Source organism: Macrobrachium rosenbergii, chromosome 59, assembly GCF_040412425.1.
Source record: "Macrobrachium rosenbergii isolate ZJJX-2024 chromosome 59, ASM4041242v1, whole genome shotgun sequence".
Classification (NCBI taxonomy): Eukaryota; Metazoa; Arthropoda; class Malacostraca; order Decapoda; family Palaemonidae; genus Macrobrachium; species Macrobrachium rosenbergii.
The window spans coordinates 9,723,375-9,745,934 of record NC_089799.1 but is presented as its reverse complement, the minus strand read 5'-3'; the positions used below and the strand labels follow the sequence as shown (position 1 = coordinate 9,745,934).

Genomic DNA, 22,560 nt, shown 5'->3' with positions numbered 1-22,560 from the left:
TATGTAAAAAAGTGATATACAGGTTTGTAATGCAACTTTCGTTCTTTACAATCAAGAATTTTGTTTGGAGCGAATTGGGTGTTTCCATAGAATCTAGCGCCTATAAATTGATGATGTGCCTGAAAGCAGTTAATGGAGATAGGATAAGACTCTCTCTCTCTCTGGCAAGACAGGAATACCTAGCACGATCTAGTTCGGTTATTAAATAGCAGCGTGACAAACCGACAGAGAGCAAGTATCGGTTCAGAAAAAACGCTTTAGTTAGCTAATGATAAACCTTGTTTTTAAGGGTAATATAGATATTCCTTATACCATGCAATCTGAAATTTTAAGGTTTTCATGACGCATACGTCGAATAAGTCATTTTTCTTCTAATTTTATTAAAATTCTTTGAAATCAAATAACAAGAATACCCGTCACTTTTTTTATCTGAGCGGTTTTTTTTTACAATACTGAGAAATAGTTTCAGTGAAATTTCTGCAGAATTGTTCACTTTCCTCTCTTTTCAGACACGGTGTAAAGTGTACGTGCCTGGCAGCTTACAGTGTACCCACAGCACGGCGGCTCTAAGCAAAGGAGCCTCCTTTCTTGGACTTTCACTTCTTGTGGTAGCTCCTTTAATTCTTCATCACCTGCTGTAGTTAGATTCTGTAGACGACTCGTTAAGAAGGCGGCTCAAGACTGCTCAGAAAATCAATCAAGAATCGAAATTTTGTAGTCCTAAGGAGGTCACTGTATTGCCCGGAGGCTACGAACGAGACCTTGGGCTGTTATGAGCATCACGAAGCGCCAATGGTCGCTTCCATGAAGTCAGACGTGATATCCAGAAATTTCCTCAAGAACATATCACTCAAAAATTTAGGGGAAAACCAGATCGGCTCTCGTACCATATCAGTTTTCACCTGGTTTTTCTTTGGTTTATGGGAAGTCAGAGGGAAATATCTGTTCTCTATTTTTGGTGACTGGTTCTAAGAATTTCATGAAGTTTTTGGTCGGTATTCTATCTTTGTTATTTTGAGTTTTCATAATAGAGGCTGACTTTGTCATCAAAAGCTCGCAGAAATGAGCTTACTAGACCTATGACAAAACATTAATGCTGATCGACAAATTTTAAGGACACTGATAAAACCTTCATACACTTTGTTTTTATCACAAATACTTCGGGAGTCTAGATGTTATCGTTATTGCAGTGCAAATACTTCATGCCATGTAAGTTTTATACGAATATGAGGGGGCCTTCTTTTTAAAAGTAAAAGATAATCTAATCTAAAACTGAGCAATATGACACTACGATGGAGATGAGATTCTCAAAGTAACTGCGAGTTTGTTGAATATTTAGAATGATGATTTAGTATGAAAGGGCACAACAAGATTTTTTTGGCTTATGTTGGAATCATGCTTTGCAAAACAATTGCCTTTGGATTATCTTTGGTTCAACAAATGAGCAGCTTTGTCGATTATGTCGTCAGTATTTTTGGCATTTTATTTATAGTAGATAGACAGAACTCATTACATTATCGACAAAAGGGGGCACATGGGTCGAAAAATAATTGTGAAGACAAACGACAGTAATCCAGTAATGATTTTCTGTATAGCTCTTTTTCTGTGACGCGACAACTGTCATATTTTACTAAAGTCTAACATTTAATATTGTATATATGATGCATTCCATTACTATCTTAGCAAGAAGAGAATATCGATATTAACGGTAGATAGTTATTGTCAGTGAGGTTCGATGTATCAATACCTCGCGCATTTATAGACTACATTTTGTAACTTGGTTTTTTTCTTTATCTGGATTCTGATGGCCACATATCCAGTCATTCTTGCAGTAGTTATTTGTCTTCCAGAAGGCAGAGGTGACGAAGGATATCAAAGGAATGAAAATAAACGAAAAGTTAGTTAAATTATTGCTTTCGAATATTTTTGTGGCAGAAAGAAAATTTCAACTACCGTTTGTGGATGAGCGTTTTTGCTTTCTACAGGTTAATGGTTGAGGTATTTAGAGCCTCCACGAAGTTGATAACACAAATGAAGTGTAGCAATCGTTGGAAAGACATTAGCTCATGATTTCCTGCAGTACAGGGTCTGAATGGTAATAATGAAGTTAGTGTAATCCTAAGTAACAGAAACTGAGGTTTCCTTCACTGGAGATCAATTGATTTGTGACAAGTACATTCTAGCAGTGATGCTGTCTTTCGTGAAGAAATTGATAAATGTTGATAACCAGTGATAAAAGTGGGACAAAAGAAGTGAAAAGAATGAATTTATCATAATTTTTCGTGTTCAAGAAATACATATGCCTCTGAAAAAAAATCCTCCTGCAATGAAGTCTTGTGTCAACTGTGAAAACTTTATTATTGTTTTAATGGTTGGTATGATGAAAAGGAAATGAAAGGGGCAACGGATTCAATTCAGTTTTGGAGGGTTACATTTAATAGTTACAAAAGAGTATTTCTCTTCAAAATTAGAGAACTGTAATTGACATAACAGAATTTGGTTGTGATACTTTCACTGGAGAACTTAATACAGAAGAGGAGTGTATTCTCAAAATATTATGTGGCATTTTATATATATTTATATATATATATATATATATATATATATATATATATATATATATATATATATATATATATATATATATATATATATATATAATCGAAAGCCACAGATATTGATCACGTGACTTCCTAAACTAGTTGAGTTTTTCAGTGCCATTCAGCTGTGATCTCTTTATCATATATATTAATTAAGTTAGTTGACTGCAATCATTATACATGTATTTATGTACTTATACAATACTTCCTGTTATTTCTCCTTTCATGTAATAGTTGCGAAATATGAAATGATCACCTGATGTGAAGAATCACTTGCGTAATGATTTTTTTCTCTTTGTCGTTGATTGACAGTAGAGCTTTTATACGGCTGGAAATCAGTTGAGTAATAGTAGGAATACTAGAAATAAAAAAAACAAGAGCCTTATACCTTTCCAGGCTCTGCTACAGACACAGACCAGCCAATATTTCTTGTCAGATTCTTGACCTGAAAGATATTTTCTTTCCTCTACTACTACCATGTTTCAACAATGTCTGACCAATGGGATAAGAGAAATGAAGAGTAGTTTGTGTAAAGATGATATTATAGTTGACACTGTTTCATATTTTCTATAGATTCTAGTGAAAGATTTTTGTGCATCATTGTGCAGTGATGAGTCTCTCTGCTGTTACATCTATATTATATGGTGGTGTACATGGAACATGCTGGTCTGTACATAGCTGCCTAGCGATGCTTCGTTGAGTATTGTTGTACTTATTATATACTGCTCACTTGGGAAACTTAGAGGCTATAATGATAATGGTTATAATTATAAGACATTTGTTAGTATCAAAGATCTGTTTTGCCTTGGAACAAAACATTTCTCTCTCTCTCTCTCTCTCTCTCTCTGTATGTGTGATATGTGATATTTATTCCGGGCAGTGTAGCAAAGAATAATTATAAAGACGTAATTTAACCATGGAATATCTGGCGTGTAGTATGGGATTTTCTTGTTACTGTGAGACTGCTAATTACTGTTCAGTGCCTATCGTACATGATAAAAGTTAAAGATGCCACCAGTTATTAAGAGAATTTGAAACACTGGAAGCGAAGGCCATGTGCATAGATTAATATACTGATTTATTACCGGCTGGAATGAAATCACTCTCACCTGCAAACTTGGTAGAAGTTCTCTTGTCTTTCCACCCTTATTTTTCTCTTACACTTGTACACTTTTCTCTTAATTTCTTTTGAAGTTGGCAGCATTTCGTACGCACTAGATTCTGGTCGCCCTTTCCACTAACGTCTCGCTATAGAAGCTACCCTGAAGGAAATATATCATGATGAAAAGGATGATGACGTTCACCTGGTTGTCTATTTTTATATGTATCTGTATATACAGTAATATTGAACTTCCATTCATTTTTCATTGTGTTGTGTAATGCATACCGCCTAGTAGTAATATGGTATTTGTGTTAATAGAAATGGGAATGCAATGGAAAGATTTGGAAAATGAATCATTAGACATAATAGGAAACTCCCATGACTGACCCAACATTCTTTCCATGATTATCTGCTAAGAATAGCTAAGCGAAGATCCGTGTCTTTAGTGTGTTTCCACCTTCAAGTACGTTGCCCACCTACCGTATGGCAAAATGCATTTCTGTCCAAAGCTCTCGCCAAATTTCTCCATTGCTTTCTCTTCACTGAAACGTTTACCAAATGTGAAAGACTGAACGTGAGGAAGCGTTATATAAAATGCTGTTGTTCCATAGCTTTATCTCGCCCGGTATTCCTTCTAGCTGGTAAACAAGGAGTGGAGGGGTGAGGATACATGTTTTGACTCGACCCATCTCTTCTGTACACCCATTACTGTGTATACATACAAACACACACACCCAGCGCCCATCCTTCTCCTGTATCATTTTCACTGGTTCTTTTCATGTAATGCCTCTAAGTCAGTATTGTAATAAATTAATAAAAACTGTGCACCTGTCTTTCTTCATGTCACAACTCCTTTGATTTTTGTTCCATGTACAAGTGGCGTGTGAGGGAGTCCCACACAAACAATAATTTTATTGAGGTAAGTTCGAATGTTTCTTGGCGCGTACTTGTAACTATGGCAGTCGAGAAAGATGACATTTGCCTATCCTAGGGTAAGTAAGAGAAACGACGAAAAGATGCAGAGTGTTGTAGTGAAGTTCTTAGTTGAAAATGTGATTAAGAATCGCCAAAGCTGTTTACTGTCGAGTTGGCCGCGTCCTCAGATAATTCTGTGGGAATGAGATACAAGGCGTCGAGGAAAGGCAGCAAGCAGTATGCTGTCATTAACTGTTTTGCCGCAAGAGCCCATTTCTACCACCTCGTAGCATCTCGCCAACCTTTGCTGCAGTCAAAGTTGCAGAAACCAGATGCATAGCAAATAGTGCGCCTTCGCAATGTCACTGTATGACATCACCTCGACGATCAAGCGTGACTTCAGAGATCGCCAATTAATATTCGTAAAAAAATTTACATCTTGAAATTCTACATGAATGACTAAAGGAAACACTAAATTGCTAACGAGGATGAATGAGTTGAAATTTGTTCCCCAAATCACCGGTGTAAATAACGTTTACATATGACACTCCCATCATCGTATAATTTCGTGGACGGCAAAAATAATTTTGTTTGGAAGTCTCTCGAATTTCTAGAGGCATAATCATTAGCATTCTCTATCTTTAATGAGCCTTGCGAAGAATTATGCACCGGTTTTTTTTTGGGGGGAGGGGGTGGCACAAGAGGATGTCTAATTAGGACCCTCGTTCATTACAGAATCAGCTCTCAAAGCAAGGGAAACGTGGACAGAATTCTTACTCCGTGGTTTATGTCTAAGAATACAGCATCATTTATGCTTGCGAATAATACATCATAACCATAAATTAGTTTAATGAGACGACTCAGTCATACTGCTCGACTCTCACATAGCTCTCTAGGAGAACTTGCTCTTATATGAGAGTAAATGACAGGTGTAAATTGGGTCAAGGTAAATTTTCTCCATTAACCACCGTGCTTGTATGCTCCTGCTCCTAGCACTTATGCATTGTACACTTTCAACCGACTTATCATCCTCCAATCTTTCCACATGACATGACCCAACCATCTAAATCGTACTGGTCCATTTTTTCACTTACGCTAGCCCTTTTACTACTACTGCTTGCCTCAACATTGTTAGCCCCCTTCATGTATTTTTATTCCATACATACTAAGCAGATAATTCATCTTAATAACTTCAGTCTTTTTTATATTCATAAAGGTAGCTTTCGTGCGGGTAAGACATGTCTGTGAAATGCTCTGAAAAGTGCCTGACTTGCGAGATGTTCAAAGTGAATACGAAGAGGAAGGTAAAAGAGAAAATAAATACTGTAGAAATTGAATCAAGTAAAGGGAAGATCAAACTATCATACGAACATCGTCTCATAATTATCGAAGCAGCATGTAAAGATGGAGCACTAAATAAAACACTGGAGAAGGATGAGTCAACTCAAATCGAGAGAGAGTCAGCAACCCAAGGACATTGCTCTGGAGAAGTTGCTGATGAAGGAACTTCCTGTGAAACGTGTGACGCATGATTCCACTATGAATGTTCAGGTATCAAGGTCAGATACACACCCATACTTCGTAGTGATAACGCATTGTACATCTGTAATAATTGCACGAGGCCTGAACAAAGAACACACAAAACACTCATTGAAGATGAACTTGAAGAAATAATAGAAAACACAGAGATATTAACAAAGTTGATTCAGGATTCGGCTCTGAAAACTAGTGACGTAAAGATCAACATACTGTAGATGAAATCCAAAACAAAATTGACAATGTTGATAAAGATGTCAAGACCATGACAAACATGGACAAAACTTATGCTGAATCATTAAAGACAAAAAAAGTGCTTCTGATCAAATCTACCAAACGAAGAGAGCAAAACAGCAAATGAAAAGAGACAAACTATAAGTCAAATAACGGCGCCAGTTGAACAGGTTAAAACAACAAGAGGTGGACACATATTTGTAAGATTTCCAGACAGGAAAAACTTAGAAAAGGCAAAAATGAAGATTCAGAAAATCAGCAATATATCAGTAAATGAGAAGGGTAAACTTCAACCAAAAATAGAAGTAGTCTATGTCCCGAAGGATGAAGATGACATTGTCGATAACATTGTAAAGAAAAATCCATGGATCGGTAGCCTCATTTCTGAAAATGACGGCCTGAAAATTGTAAAGGAAACGATAGCCAAAGATGACAAATATAAACACTATATCATCAAATGCACACCACAAATACGAAAGACTATCTGTGATAGAGGTGACAAATTGTGTACACTGTATAGCCGTTGCAAAGTATACGACTGTTGCATGCCCTATCAATGCTATAAATGTCAGGAATTTGGTCACAGCGCAACAAATTGTAGAAATGACCAAGCTTGCCCTAGATGTGGTGAAAATCACAAATCAAATGAATGTGCTAGCAACATCTTCAAGTGTAAAAATTGTGTAAAGAAAGTCCATAGTGATACTAAACATAAAACATATGATGGCAATAAGTGCACAGTATATAAAGAATATGTGTCAAAGGTAAAAAATAATACGGATCATGGCCTTGACTAATAATCTATGCAATTTAATACAAAAAAAAAAAGAACCACAGACTCTCCTATTCTGCAGGAGCTACGATATTGACGAGAAAACACTGAAAGATAATTATAAAATATAAGAAGCACCTTATTTTGAAAACGTACAAGGGCCCGCCAGAGAGGGCTGTACATAAAACCAAACAAAGTGAAATGAAACATGCACACACTTCACTAAGTAGAGTTGGCTCAACAATTCATCCATACAATCTAACTATGGCTTCCACAGACGCCAAGCTTCCTTCCAGTCTTTTGCACATATCCTACTACCTGCCTTGCTTTACAATTCTCACTTCTTCAAAATATCGTCTGCATACAATCATATCCTCAGCCTATGCTAACAGAAACAAATCCACCTCCTGCCAAGATAAAACTATGGAAATGTAGCTGAGCTATTACAGTGCAGTATATTGTTAACGGAAGTGTTTTTCCTCATCTCAGAAAGGCAAAACTATCTAGACGCAGCACTTCACCTAATGAAACCATTTCGCTGAAATATGTCACTTGTCAAACATTGTCGGAAAAACTTTCTCAACTAAAATATTTTTTATATTATATTATTATGCCCTTGTATCTTATTTAGGCAACGAAAACTAATCTACTTAAAAATGAGCGGTTTATGCAATGGTGTTTCAAGCACACTTCAATACGGAAAGAACTGTGTTAACCTTACGCGTATGTAGCAAGAATCACCGCTTCCATAAGTACAAGAAGTAATATATAATGCATAATAACATACAGATTCAGTAAAAACGTTCCTGATATTACAAATGCATTGACGTAATCATTACAGAATTTCTGTCTGGGATTAACGAAACCTTTCTCGCCTGGTTGGTTGCATAAAGCTTCCCCTTTCAGCTTTAAATTCGCCCAGTGACTTGCACATGGAAATGATCCATATATATATATATGTGTGTGTGTGTGTGTGTGTGTGTGTGTGTATAAGCAATGATCAGTGGGGACGTCCATAATAACCTAATAACAATAAGACATGAAGGTAATTTCATGCTAAAAACCAAATTGAATACATTTCTTCCTGTGTGTAGTGTGTAAAAAGTGAATAAAAACGATGTGTGTGTGTGTGTGTGTGTGATTATCGATGATACTGACGAGCTCTACTCTTAAATTATACGACTTCTGCGGCGTATGTTTATAAAATGTGCTGTTTAATGCACTGATAAGGTATTTAAAACCCTTAATTCACGCACTTCTGATTCTTGACGTAAATGTGTATGTATGTATGTTTATTCCTGATTATGTTGTCCATGATATGCAAACGAAACTGAGACATCATTCTAAATGTATGTTATGAGAGAGAGAGAGAGAGAGAGGAGAAAGAGAATAGCCTTTCTCTCTCTCTCTCTCTCTCTCTCCTGCCCTCCTTCCCTCCACCCTTCACCCCTTCTGCCTTGTGGCGCCCTTTTTTTCGCGCCCTGTCTCATTTATATTCATAGAGGTGGCAAATATAATCTCTGTGGAGATTTCACGCCAATGATGATAATTAAGAGTAAAATATTCCATTACCACATTGGCATCATCTTTATCACTGACATCGCTCCAGGAGGGAGCGGAAAGTCACCTACACTGCATATTCTGTTTGTTCACAAACGATGGTGCTAGTGATAGTGATGCTGATGACGATGATGATGATGAAGGGGTGGAGGGAATGTTTTATTATAGCGTGCTGGAAGCTTCCCGTTCAAAGTGGTGATGGTTTTGACATTCAGATATGAAGGCAATTCGTGTAAGTCTCTTTCTCTGCTTTCGCTACAGGTCGCTTGTGTGACAGATTGGAAGTTAGTTTCAGTATCTATGAGATGACTCTGTACTAGCGTTTATACAGTAGTTTTATGCTTACACATGCATTCATGCAGTTACTTGATGTATATTTAGTCTCTCTCTCTCTCTCTCTCTCTCTCTCTCTCTCTCTCTCTCTCTCTCTCTCTCTCTCTCTGTATAGGCAGTATTCTAATTTTATTCCAACGCTGTGTCAATTTTATTTACGTCAGTGAATTTCTACAGAATTAACAAATATATTTTGGAAAAATTTACAAAATAAAACTGAATTAAAGGCGCTGTTAATAAAGACATAACAACCCGAAAATGCAATTAAAACTTACGAAAGATTCACCCCTGTGACATAAATTCCACAGAATACGGATCACAGAATATCAAAATATTTAACGATTATATACACAAGAGCACTATTCACTAGCCTGCTGGTACAAAGTACAGAACAGAACTGGAAACAACAACAAAGTAAGGTGAAAGGAAAAAAAATCAAACATCAAAATAAAAACAACTGAGCAGAGGAAGACTGTGTATAAAATTCTTGGGCAAGTAGTTTAGTTTTGATTTTTATTTTGGCCAATAATTGTCAGGCTTTCATTTTTAATGTCAGTTTTACATATTTGGTTGCATGGGGAGATCCTCCTTTTCCTAGACTACGATAATAAAAACTGCTTTCCTAAAAAGGTAGTTTACAAAGCCCTGAATAAATTTCATAATAACAGGTTTCTCAACTGGCTACGGTCCTTACTGTTCCTTACATGAAGTTTTAAGGTAGTCTGTCTTATACCATAGACAAACCATTTAGAAGGGAGTTCCCCCAAGGCCCCAAGCAAACACTTTTGCTGCTTTTGATGTTAGGCTAATTCCTAAAAACTCACGGATTATTGGCGCTCTCGTCCGGTTTAAGGACTGCCCAGGGCCTTGCATGACGTTTAATATGACTTATAAATATGAGTTCCGCAGGATATGATTCGGGGACTTATGTCGGAGTTACTACGATTACGAATTGACTTCCATGGGGAAGGGGGTGGGGGTGGTTAGTACACTACAGTAGTGAGGAGCAGGGTGTCCAACCCTGTAATATCCAATATATGCAATCATGCCAAAATACATAAAACTGAAATTAAAAATGAAAGGTTTAGTATTATTGGCCAAAAGTAACAATCAAACTGATTTACTGTATGCATTCCTATTCGATCCTCTGTGAAATATAGCCTACTTGGACTTTCTGCCTTGTCATCCTATCCATTATATATATATATATATATATATATATATATATATATATATATATATATATATATATATATATATATATATATATATATATATATATTATATACTATATATATATATATATCCTATTATATATATATATATATATTATCATATATCCATTATATTTATATATATATACATATATATATATATATATATATTGGACTTTCTGCCTTGTCATCCTATCATTATATATATATAATACACTATATATATATATATATATATATATATATATATACTTATATTTATATATATGTATCCTATATTATATATATATATATATATATATATATAGACTTTATATATATATCTATATTATATATATATATATATATATATATATATATATATATATATATATATATATATATATATATATATATATATATATATATATATATATATATATATATATATATATATATGTGTGTGTTGGATCAAAGGATCAAATATTGACATTTGAACACTTGAGAACCATCCTAATGTAAGTGATAAAATCCTTCTACTAATGACACTCGATCACTTAGGAAACTTCTTACTCGTGATAAAACCTGTGGAAATCCTGACATTCTAACACATAGCAATCCTATTCATATCTGGGGAGAATCCCAAAATCCTAGGTAAATCCCTTGAGATATTGGCAGATGAACAGTAATGGGACTATCCCAATTTCAGTGACAAAACCCTTGAAATATTGGAATTCGAATTCGTGGACAACTTGAAAATATCCTTTATATAACCCTTGAAGTATAATGCACGCTGTCATTTGAATTTGTGCATAGCTGTATGAATATTTTACGTGTATTTGGATTTCAAACAAGAATATGGTCCTATCTAATCCTTTATTGCCTCCTTTTAAAAACCTGCTATAATTCTTGGGGCTTTGACTTCGTATAACCTTGACAATTCCAGAGTCAAAATACCCAAACTAGAAACAATGATGGGGGAATGAGAGTTTGAAAACCACAGGTTCGGTGGTCCCTACATAACAGCAGGCCTTTACTAACCCAGCATCCTAACTATAAATACTTTTGGGTCACCAGACACCACTTATTGGATTTCCTTCATTTCTCTCTCTCTCTCTCTCTCTCTCTCTTCTCTCTCTCTCTCTCTCTCTCTCTCTCTCTCTCTCTCTCAATACGCCTAGAGTTAATTTTTTTGCACCTACGTAAGGATCAAAGTGCGGCACTCACCTTAACAAAATATTATAATTTACTTTTTTATATTTAATATTTTGTTTATTTACGAACAGTGGTGAAAGCACTACAGACGGGAGTAACTATTTTATTGATGATTAATGTTGAAAACAATAAAATTGTGGTAAAAAAATTATCATCATTATTATTGGTTTTCGCTGGGAAAATAATCCCAGCTCCTTCAGATATATTTTTTTCATTTCCAATTTTAATATTTAGTTTTTTTAATTCGTCTAAGATAATAGGTTATTTCTTCACACTCAACAATAACTGCCCTACCTATACCACGAAACACCCACTACAATCCATATGCTACACGGGAGTTTATTTCAAGCATTATTTACTGTTACATTACATATTAGACAATTATCAATAGCATTGGAAAGCGTTTCCTGGAAATTTGCATTTTCCAATAACGTTGGAAATAACGTTATCAATCTCACTCTCCACGGTGAGAATTTAGCCAATGAACTGTACGAATCATTTTATACCAAAGTCATTCACAAAACACCACCAACAATGGGTTATTCAAAGCCGGTCTATTCCAAGGAAACAATGTATTCGAGATCTGCCATTCCACTGTGGTGTCTGGATCGAATCTGGGATTTTCCCATTAATCATAGCGTGATGGTTCGTGAGCAAATCGGGAAGAAATGGATTGCTCCATTGTTGCACTTTAGTTCTGCACTTTACTGAAGCTATAACCTATTGATTCTATCAATTTAAATATGCTAGTGTGTCCCAGTGTATCTGAAAACTACTTGAGCAACTTGTTATTAATGTTTCTTGCTTAAGACTAAAAGGTACTTTCTTGAATAATGTGACAGTTGGAGAAAACGGTTCATTTGATGTTAATATTTCGTTTCCCTCTACAGTAAACAATGGCTCACCATGATTCTCAATGAATCCTTGCTATACTTGTCTCATTTCTTTTGAAAGTGTGATCTCAAAAAATTGTAAGTTGGTGAAGATATGATGGTTATGTCATGTCATTCTTCTGTTATGGGCAACCTTAGTACAAGTAGTGGGTGGTAGACAATAAATAGACAAGGTTATGTAGATTCTTGCTTAACTTCCTAATGCACTCCAAATCACTGTGTGCCATGTACTTTAATGCTTTTAATTGTTGACCAACCCCACTAATATTTTGTTCACTGCTTGGCTCTAAATAATATTTTATCACTATAAATATAAAGAAGACACGAATACTACATGAGATTGTGACTACTGTTTCAGCCAAGCGGTGAATAAATCTCAACAGATTCTGGTGCAATTGGTAGCAAGCGGTGAATAAATCTCAACAGATTCTGGTGCAATTGGTAGCAAGCGGTGAATAAATCTCAACAGATTCAGGTGCAATTAGTAGCTATCACTAAGCAAATTACAAAGTACAAAGTTGAAGTATGGGAAAGATCTTCAGCTAACCTAAGGTTATGCTAATCTAACCTAGAGCTCCTTTATCACAGAAAACCTGGAACCCCAAAACTTAATCTGACCTTAAGTGTTGTAGTCATGGAGGGAAATAATGGAATGCACCCTCACCTAGCCTAAGGCCCATTAATCAAAGGATACCTAGAGCAACAAACTCCTACAACTTATACTAAAATGCTGTAGTTAAGAGTGAAATATGGGGATGCATCCTGACCTAACTTTCCTTAACCTAAACCTAGCCTAACTCAGGGTGCTGGAAGTTATCATTATACATCATTGTGTGAAATACAAAATTTATTAAACTACTTGAAACAACGACAATGAATTTGGAAAAAGTACAAAGTACAGTAATCATATTTTATCACTGAGTATTTAAATTATTCGCTTGCCCTTCACACTTGATTAGTAAAAGCGCCAAAATCACTCGACCACTGGATATATTGGATCACTTTTTCAAGAAAAATTCACCAATCATTACTGATGTCAACCAAATCTACCCTGCATGATGGACCACAGTTGGTATACTTTGTAAGACATTATGGCAATTTGAGTCTTCTAGTTGGATAAAAGTCAGAGTAAATAACGTCAACCATTCAAAAAAAAAAAAACTTAAAATAGTATAAACCATATTTTCTTTACTAACATTATTCAGCATTTCAAGACCCACACTGGACATTTCGGAAAACACTATTTTGTACAAAATTCCAGTAACTGAAGGAATAGAAATCTGAAATGTATAATGACTCCTCTTAGGCATGGGGAATAACTGCAGACAATCATTTGTCCTTCAAAATGATTGGGTTGGAATTGTTAGGTTAGTCCACATAATATATGAAAATTGGTAAATATGAAATCTTAAATTATGATATACATATATTTTTTCACTTTTCATCTCATTTTATTCATTTCTGACCATTCTGGTTGGTCAAAATTATTCGTTATTATCTTCCCAAGAGCCCTGTTTATGATAAGTGTGGGTGATCCCGGTGGGAAACTCAGATCTTGCATGAACTGGAATGGTTAAAAAATATAAGCATCACAAGGTAAGCGTTTGAAAAAAAATCCAATTTCTATAATCTGTATCAGTTACAAAGCCAATTAGTGCACAAGGACCCCCACTAATCTAGTCTAACCTAACCTAACCTATGGCACAAGATCCTACCTGACAAGTGGTCTTTGCGCCATCTGAACCCTCCCACCTAACCTGACCTGGCCTAAAGCACTGTATGTCACAGGATCAAATACAGCAAGGTTTCCTAACTGGTTATCCCTAACCTATGATGCCAGGTCCACCATGAACTGGGGGCAAACCATCATCTTACCCTGATCTAATTTAGTGTGTCAAAAATTATGAGAGTGAAATGATGGAATGCATTTCAAGTTCTATCTGAGCAAACATATTTTGGTATCAATTTACTTTTAACTATTACTTGAGATTGGATTTTTTATGCAGTGATCTTCAGTTTCATTACCATAATTTGTACGAAACTCAAGGTCAAATTTATCGCAAATTTACTGTTGATGACATTTACCGTCTTTTATGTTTTACCACTCTTACTAATGGGGCTGGTACTGAACACATCGCTCATGGGAGTGAGATGCTGGTATTAAATATAACTTTATATTTCCATGTCCAAAATGTGATACATAATGATTTAAAGTAAACTTTTACTTGTCTCTTACCTTTGGTCTGGGAGGTAAAACTGCTCCACATGCCCCTGGTACCAGTAACTAGCTTCAGTAAGTTCAGTTAGGAAAACTGTCTCTTCGGATGGAACTGATTAGCCTACTTCCAGATGGATAAAGCTTCGTTTTAACACTTGATTCTGCATTTGAATGTTATCAAATGACTCCAATCACACCTTGTTCTCCTGTCTTGCAAGCAGCCGCTGCTAAACACAATACATCTGGGAACTTCACCTGGAAAAGTTGTTTATTTTTTATTGACTGAAGTGTTACCTAATATTGGACTAGACCTAACATATCCTTGAAAAACTTGCGCAAGTTTCAATGAGTTGCTCATGCAATACAAGACGGGTTCTCTATGATGAACATCTGGTTTTTTAAGGTGCCTTCACATGCGACCTAAGGCCGGATGAACACAATCTTATTACCATTATTGTGAACTGTATATTTATTACCTGTTCATCTGCCCTTGAACCATGTATATGTGTCACAGCATTTTTATGTCCAATCAGCTATTGTTAATCATCATGTTTTCTGTATGTACCTGTCCTGATTTGTGTAGAGAAATAGTTTGACCTCAGGTCACTTGTAAATTTTTGTACCCATGGTCTCTGCGTATACACAGACGTCCGCACGCCGCTTTATAAGCGGGTCGCTTCATCAATAAACCAGCAGTACTTGTCTTCCTGCTCATTATTTCGCACCTCTCTCACAGTGGTGACCCCGAAGTGGTCTGTCCCTAGAGCTATTAATGGACCCAAACAGCGACTTAGTCTTGGCCCGATGAACCAACCCATGCCCCTAACGGACTAACTACGGTGCTCTAACAAAGTGTTCGGGAGTTACCGACCCCCGTCGGCAAATCACCCGCGTCATTAGCGGACCCAAACACCACGCTCCCAAGCGTGTATTGACGCGAGTGTTCCCTCACACTCCAAGTGAGAGTGCGGAATGAGCATGGACACAGACATCCCACCCACATACAAATTACCACAAACTTCTCGAAGGTTAGACGTCTCCCTCGCGCAACCCACTCCCGTGCGCTCCTCCATGCCGGCGCCCACTCCCCGCGCGATGCCCCTCCTGACGGACCAACCAAGGGCGGCCCTCAACATAAAGCTGCTGCCATTCACCCATCAGAACCCAGAGTCCTGGCTCTACAGGGTCAAGGGGCAATTCAGGGTGGCAGGCCTGACCGACGAGGTGTTGAAGGTGAACATCGCCATCAACGCCCTACCGGAGGAGATATACAATAAGGTTGCCACGTGGGTGACGACAATGACGAGGCCTGCCATCTTCCAGGAGTTGAAGGCCACTCTCTTCGAGACCTGCTCCCTGCCGGTCTCCAAGAAAGCCACCCGCGCCCTCGACCTTGCCATCAACCCCCGGCAGGACACGAACCTCTTGGAGATGTGGCATGCCCTCCAGGGCCTCCTCCTCCTCCCCAGCAGCAGCAGGTACAAAGAGATTAGCCTGTCGAGGGAGATCCTCTTGCGGCAGGTCCGTGGGCAGATCATAGAACCATACACCCTGCCAGTCGAGGACCTGATCAAAGTGGAGCAGTAGCTGATGGACTCCACGAGGGCATCAAAGCAGGCATCTACACCCGCACTCCCCATCAACTACCTCCAGCCGGAGGACCCCACCACAGAGGGCATCAACGCCGTCGACAGGAGAAGGCCACCTCACCAGCAGAAGAAGGAAAGGCCGGGGCTTTGCTATTACCACTAGAGGTTCGGTAAAGCTGCCCAAAATTGCGAAGCCCCTGCCTTTTCTCCCCTCCAAAAAACTGGGGAAGCGGCGGCCACCACCCTCACAGGCCACCATGGCAGCAGCATCCGAAACACCCAGGGGCCCTGCACCAGTAGGCTTCTACATCTGCCACACTATCTCCGGCAAGATGATGCTGATCGACACTGGGGCCATGCGGTCAGTGTTCCTGCCTTCCAGAGAGGACCGCAGACGTCTGCCAGACCTGGCTGCCTCCCTGATGGCCGCCAACAGGTCCCCCATCCTCTCCCACGGCACCAGGCTCCTGTCGTTCTCCATCCTTGGCCGGAGGTACAGGTGGAACCTCATCGTCGCAGACGTTAGGACCCCGCTCCTGGGTGCGGACTTCTTCGCACACTTCGGACTGGCAGTCGACGTCAGCTGCAAGCGCCTGCTGGACACCGAGTCCTGCCAGTTCCTGCCCTTGTCGCCAGGCCCCAGGGAGCCCACAATCTGTTCCCTCACTCCACACCAGTAAGGCTCCCTCCTGAAGGAATTCCCGGAGGTGTTCAAACCCGAGCTTTGTCAGGTGCCCGGGCCCTGCCAAACATGGATATATCATCACATCAAGACAAGAGGACTTCGACACAAAGTTCCGGAGGCTTCCACAGCACCTTCAGAGGCCAAGAAAGCTTGCTACATGTGGCCTCCCCTTCACATGCATGAAAGCCGGACGGCACTCTGGAGACCCATGGCACTAGCGAGGCAGCTCAACCTCGCTACAGAACCCAACTACTACCCTCTACCAAACATGCAGGACCCAACGGACTCCTTCCACGTAATAAAATATTCTCAAAGTTAGATCTCTTGAAATCATACTTTCAGGTACCAGTAGCTCCAGAGGACAACCCCAAAACCGCCACCGTCATGCCTTTCGGGTCCTACATCTTCATCTTCTCCACCTTCGGCCTGAGGAACGCAGGGGCGACCTTTCAGAGGCTGATGGACAGCATCCTGGGGGAACTGAACTTCTGTGTCTGCTACGTCGATGATACCCTAACGTTTTCCAGATCCCACAGGGAACACCTACGGCACATCCGGAAGGTCCTGCAGTGCCTGCAGGAGAGTGGCCTCATCGTCAGGTTCGATACGTGCACCTTCGGCATCGATAAGATGGAATTCCTAGGCCACGAGATATCCCCAGAAGGCATCCGCCTAGTTTCATCGAAAGTCGAGGCCGTCGTCAGGTTCCCCACCCCTACCTCCGTCAGGGACGTACAAGACTTCTTCGGAATGGTCAACTACTACAGGAGATTCACCCCAGGGATCGTGCACACCATGGCCCCCCTGACAGAGATCCTTAAGGGCTGTCCGAAGACCTTAGAGTGGGGTCCCGACCAGCAAAGGGCCTTCTGCCTGACTTTAAGGCCGTCACCGAGGCAACAGCTTTGGCCCACCAGGACCCCAGCGCTCCCCTCCAGCTGACAACGGACGCCAGCAACGTCGCCTGCGGGGCCGTCCTGGAGCAAGTCATCAACAGAGCCCCTCAGCCCATCGCCTTCTTCAGCAGAAAACTCCGCCCCACCGAGTCCTGCTACAGCACTTTCGACAGGGAACTCTTCGCGGTGTTCCAGGCGGTACGCCACTTCAGATGGTACGCCCTTCACAGTTTGGACAGACTACCAGCCACTGGTCCACACCTTCAAGAAGCTGAGGGATGCATGGTCCTCCAGGCAGCAGCGGTACCTCGCAGCCATCACAGAGTTCACCTGCACCATCAAGTACCTCACCGGCAAGAACAACTCAGTAGCCAATGCCCTCTCGAGGATCAAAATCGATGCAGTGCAGCTCGGGATCGACTATGAGGGCCTCGCCCATGAACAAGCCGCTGACCCAGAGACTCCAGCTTACCGCACCGCCATCATGTCGCTGAAGTGGAAGGGCGTGCCCCTCAGCCCTGGAGGGCCAACACTGCTGAGCGCCGTAATCACTGGCCACCCCCGCCCACTGGTGCCCGCCTCCCGTCGTCAGCTGGTCTTCAACGTCATCCACGGACTATCCCACCCCTCCAGCAGAACGACAGTCAGGCTGCTGGCGGAGAAGTTCATCTGGTATGGCATACAGAAGGATGCGACGGCCTGGGCAAGGCAGTGCATACAGTGCCAGGCCAGCAAAGTAGGGTGGCACACTGAATCGGGGGTGGGCGACTTTCCCCAGCTGGGGAGACGTTTCAGGCAATCCACATCAACGAAGTCGTCCTCTTTCCCCCATCAGAGGAGCAGATACCTTCTAACAGTCGTCGATCGCTCCACCAGGTGGCCCAGTTACGCCATGGAAGAAGCCACCTCCAGTGCATGCACAGAGGCTCCTCTCCAGCTGATCAGCCGGTTCGGTGTTCTGACCATATAACCACTTACAGGCCCCGCCTTCCTGTCTGAGCTGTGGACCACCCTGGCACGCCTGCTGGGGAATACTCACCACAGCACCACCGCCTACAACCCCGCAGCCAATGGAATGGTGGAAAGGTTCCACAGGTCCCTAAAGGCGTCCCTCATGGCCTCGCTGCACCTCCGGAATTGGAAGTACCAGCTGCCCTGGGTTCTCCTCGGCTGAGGATCGCCCCAGAGCCAACGGCGACCTGTCTGCAGCAGAAAAGGTCTTCGGGAGACCTCGTAGTCACAGGAATCACTCAGAGGACCTGGATCACTTAACAACATCCAGAGGCTCCGCAACAGGTTTGGTAAGTCTGCCCCGCCGGCAGGCATGGCCATACTGACAGGGACGTCGCCCTCTCATGCCTCTCGTTCTGTCCTTCTGCCACCACGTCTTCGTCAGGGACGGCGCCGTATGTCCACCTTTTTTTAGCCAAGCTCCTTACAGGGGGCCTTCCTCGTACTCTGAGAGGAACAAGAAGGCATTTCTGGGTGGCCATCCAGGGGAAGGAAGACTGGGTATCGATAGACCGCCTCAAGCCTGCATATCTGCAGGAAGACGACGGGGGCATTTCCCAAAGCCCGCCCCGTAAGAGGTGGCGCCCCCACAGCCCACCCTGTCCGCAAGAAAACCTCGTGGGTGGCCCCGGAAGGCCCCGGGACCAGGCAGGAGGGCAACCCAACACACCCATCCACAGGGTACCGAAGAAGACGAACAACCCCCCCCGCAGCTGGCATTGAGAAGGCAGGGCCGCCTCTGCTGCCCCAGCAGATACTGCTTTGATCAGACGTTACCTAATACGCCTGTGGGGAGATTGAAGTCCCCTGTTCAACGGGTTCTCTATGATGAACATCCCGTTTTGCGTGCCTTCACATGCAACCGAAGGTTGGATGAACACAATCTTATTATCATTATTGTGAATTGTATATTTATTACCTGTTCATTTGCCCTTGTACCACGTATATGTGTCAGAGTATTTTTATGTCCAACCAGCTATTGTTAATCATCATGTTTTCTGTATGTACCTGTCCTGTTTTGTGTAGAGAAATAGTCTGACCTCAGGTCACTCGTAAATTTTTGTATCCGCAGTCTCTGCGCATACGCAGACGTCCGCACGCTGCTTTATAAGCGGGTCACTTCATCAATAAACCACCCACTCAAGAGAGAAATCAAGAAAAACATTGAGCTTCACGAGGAACTAGACCCCCCCAAGACATATGCTGGCGACCTCCTAGCAGCTTTAAGGAGAGTAGAAATGCAAAATCATGCTGCCGCAATAAAAGACATGCCAATCACACAGTACAAAGTACAAGCACCCAGGAGCCTGAACTATTCAAAATAAACTTTACAATCCTCCCTGCAAGTAACGAAGCATGCACTGCTCAACAGCTAAGGCTAGCAGCCCAAGAGGCAATCAGGAAAACTACAGCCACAAATGAATATTTTACGGATGGATCAGTAAATCTCAGCATCCCGGCAGCAGCAGGTGGTGTCCACTCAACAACCCTCAAAGGATGCTGGAGGCTCTCTGAACTAATTGCCATTACAAAAGCTCTAGAAGACTCTCAGCATAGGCAGGGAAACACAACAATTCATACTGACTCAAAAGGAGCAATGCAGGCTATAACAAAAGGAAAAGCAAAAAGAAAACATCAGACTTATCAAGCATAAGGGCAATCGTAAGCCCATCAAAATAGGAACAAGCAAAATAACACTAAACTGATTCCGAGCCATGTGGGAATCCAAGGAAACGAAGAAGCAGATTCTTTTAGCAAAAAGTGGGTTGCTACACAGCAACATTAGTATCAAAATCACCCCTGCTCACACAACTGAAAACAAGGCAGCAGCACACTGCCAACTGCAGGAAGAAAGCAAATCAGAAGAGCTGCTTTTGTGGCTCAAACCAAATGGTACATGGACACTGTAAACCAAAACCACACAATATAACGAAAGACATGTCACGAGCCCTAGCAGTCATAATCCATAGGCTAAGGCTAGGATACCAATGCACATGGCAAACAATAGTAGACAACCTCCAACCATGCATACTGTGAAACAGTCCCCAGAAGAACCCCTGGAACACTACTCTTCTTGACTGTACAGAAAACAGAACAGTTAAGAACAAGATATGAAGGAAATGAAAGAACAGCTACCCAAATAACAAAGCACATACTGGCAAACATTCATGAATTTGCAGAGGCTTCCTATGTTCTACCCACCACCACGGTAACTCTAAAGAATCCATACCTTTAACCACCTGCCCCCTTCCCAATTCTTAAACCAGACACAACAGACCTGGACCCCTACTTTAAACCAGACAACAAATCAAAAGCCACTCCATCTCATCTCTAACTGCTGACTCCTTTAGCAATCACTCTCCCCTATCAAAATCACCTTTCATCCACTACAATCAACACCCAACAAATGCACAAAACACATACACACACACAAGAATTAGGACCGGACAAGGAATATGGCTTTAGATCATCACGAGCTAGCATACTAGCTACCTGTGCCTACTAAAGTAGTTCTTTTTCCCCATTTGTTGGCCTCTCCCACTAGCTAACACTCACTGCTATCATGCTTTTATCCTCATCTGATGGGTACCTTAGGGTTCAAAGAGGTTGCAACTAGCCTGTTTAATCTTTTCACTTCAAAATCATCCCCACCAAAATCACCTTCATGCATCATAATAAAGTTTTCATCTAACCTACCCATCTCACAGACTCATCATCAACATAGAGTTACGGGTTGCTCTCAGAGCAAGAGCCCGCACTGGCACAAGGCCAGCTAAATCTGAAACAACATCAAACATCTATAAACCAGCAGTACTTGTCTTCCTGCTCGTTAATTCGCACCTCTCTCACAACCTAATACTGCTCAAACAATGTCCATGAGGTTGCGAAACATCTAAATAACCTTTGACTAAGCAGAATCATGGAATTGATCATATTTTGATCGATAAATCAGTAACATTATGCACTCACCCCTAAAACTCCACAGCGAAGATAGCCTAGTATTGTAAAGTCACCACATCGGCGCCAGGATAGTGTTTCGGCGGCGCCATTAATTAAGTCTCCGCTTTCGAGCTTATTTTTGGTGACTTCCATTTTCAAGCTCAATTAGTCACGCCTAAAACGTGCCAGGTCACGCATTTTAATCATTTTTACTTTATGGTATTTATACGAATGTCACACATTGTGTATCACATGTTTTTCATTCACAGGCATCAAGACTGTATCCATATTGTAGCTCTGTATGTTTTGTGTTGTAATTTGTACTGTTCACTGCATATTATTGTTTATTGTTCGACCTCAGGTCACAGTCAATTCCATTGTCTCCACTTGCCCTGCCAGTCGGCCGCAATATAAGCTGCCTGATCTGTGGCCAGCAGCAGTAACTTTACCTGCTCGTTTCTTTGACACCTCACAGTGGTGACCCCGGAGTATCCTGGAGCCATTAGCGGACCACACGGCGACTCAGTCTTGGCTCCAGGATTTCTCCAAAACGCTCTTAGCGGCCTAAACACGCGCTGTAACCAGCGTTTGAGCGTGCTGACTCGTCGGTCGCATCTTCACCACCAGCCACTAGCGAACCACACGGCGCACGAAAGTGGCGATTGACGCGAAAAGTACCCCCTCCAGTAAGGGGTCAGCGAGCGAGCATGGACGCGATATCCCTCCTTCATGCAGTTAAACGCGACTTCGCGACTCGAGGTTTACCTACCCATCGGGTGCCAGGATAGTGTTTCGCGCGCCATTAATTAAGTCTCCGCTGAGCTTGTTTTCTTTGGTGACTTCCCATTTTCTTTCAAGCTCAATCATC

General features: G+C 41.1%; 1 protein-coding gene and 1 long non-coding RNA gene across 7 annotated transcripts in view; one reads left to right on the top strand and one right to left on the bottom strand.

Annotated features, from left to right (window-relative positions):
* LOC136837365 (uncharacterized) overlaps positions 1 to 4,527 on the top strand; it is a 459,192-nt gene extending 454,665 nt beyond the window's left edge. For all 6 annotated transcript variants that reach the window (XM_067102117.1, XM_067102118.1, XM_067102122.1 and 3 more), the window contains one exon: positions 510 to 4,527. In XM_067102117.1, the coding sequence (XP_066958218.1) occupies positions 510 to 641 (132 nt within the window). In that variant the 3' untranslated portion in view covers positions 642 to 4,527. The remainder of the gene's footprint in view (positions 1 to 509) is intronic.
* Positions 4,528 to 11,920: 7,393 nt separating this feature from the next.
* LOC136837367 (uncharacterized) overlaps positions 11,921 to 22,560 on the bottom strand; it is a 14,093-nt gene continuing 3,453 nt past the window's right edge. The window contains exons 2-3 of the long non-coding RNA XR_010852668.1: positions 14,590 to 14,826; positions 11,921 to 13,917 (exon numbers count right to left, since the gene is read on the bottom strand). This is a non-coding gene — a long non-coding RNA (uncharacterized lncRNA). The remainder of the gene's footprint in view (positions 13,918 to 14,589; positions 14,827 to 22,560) is intronic.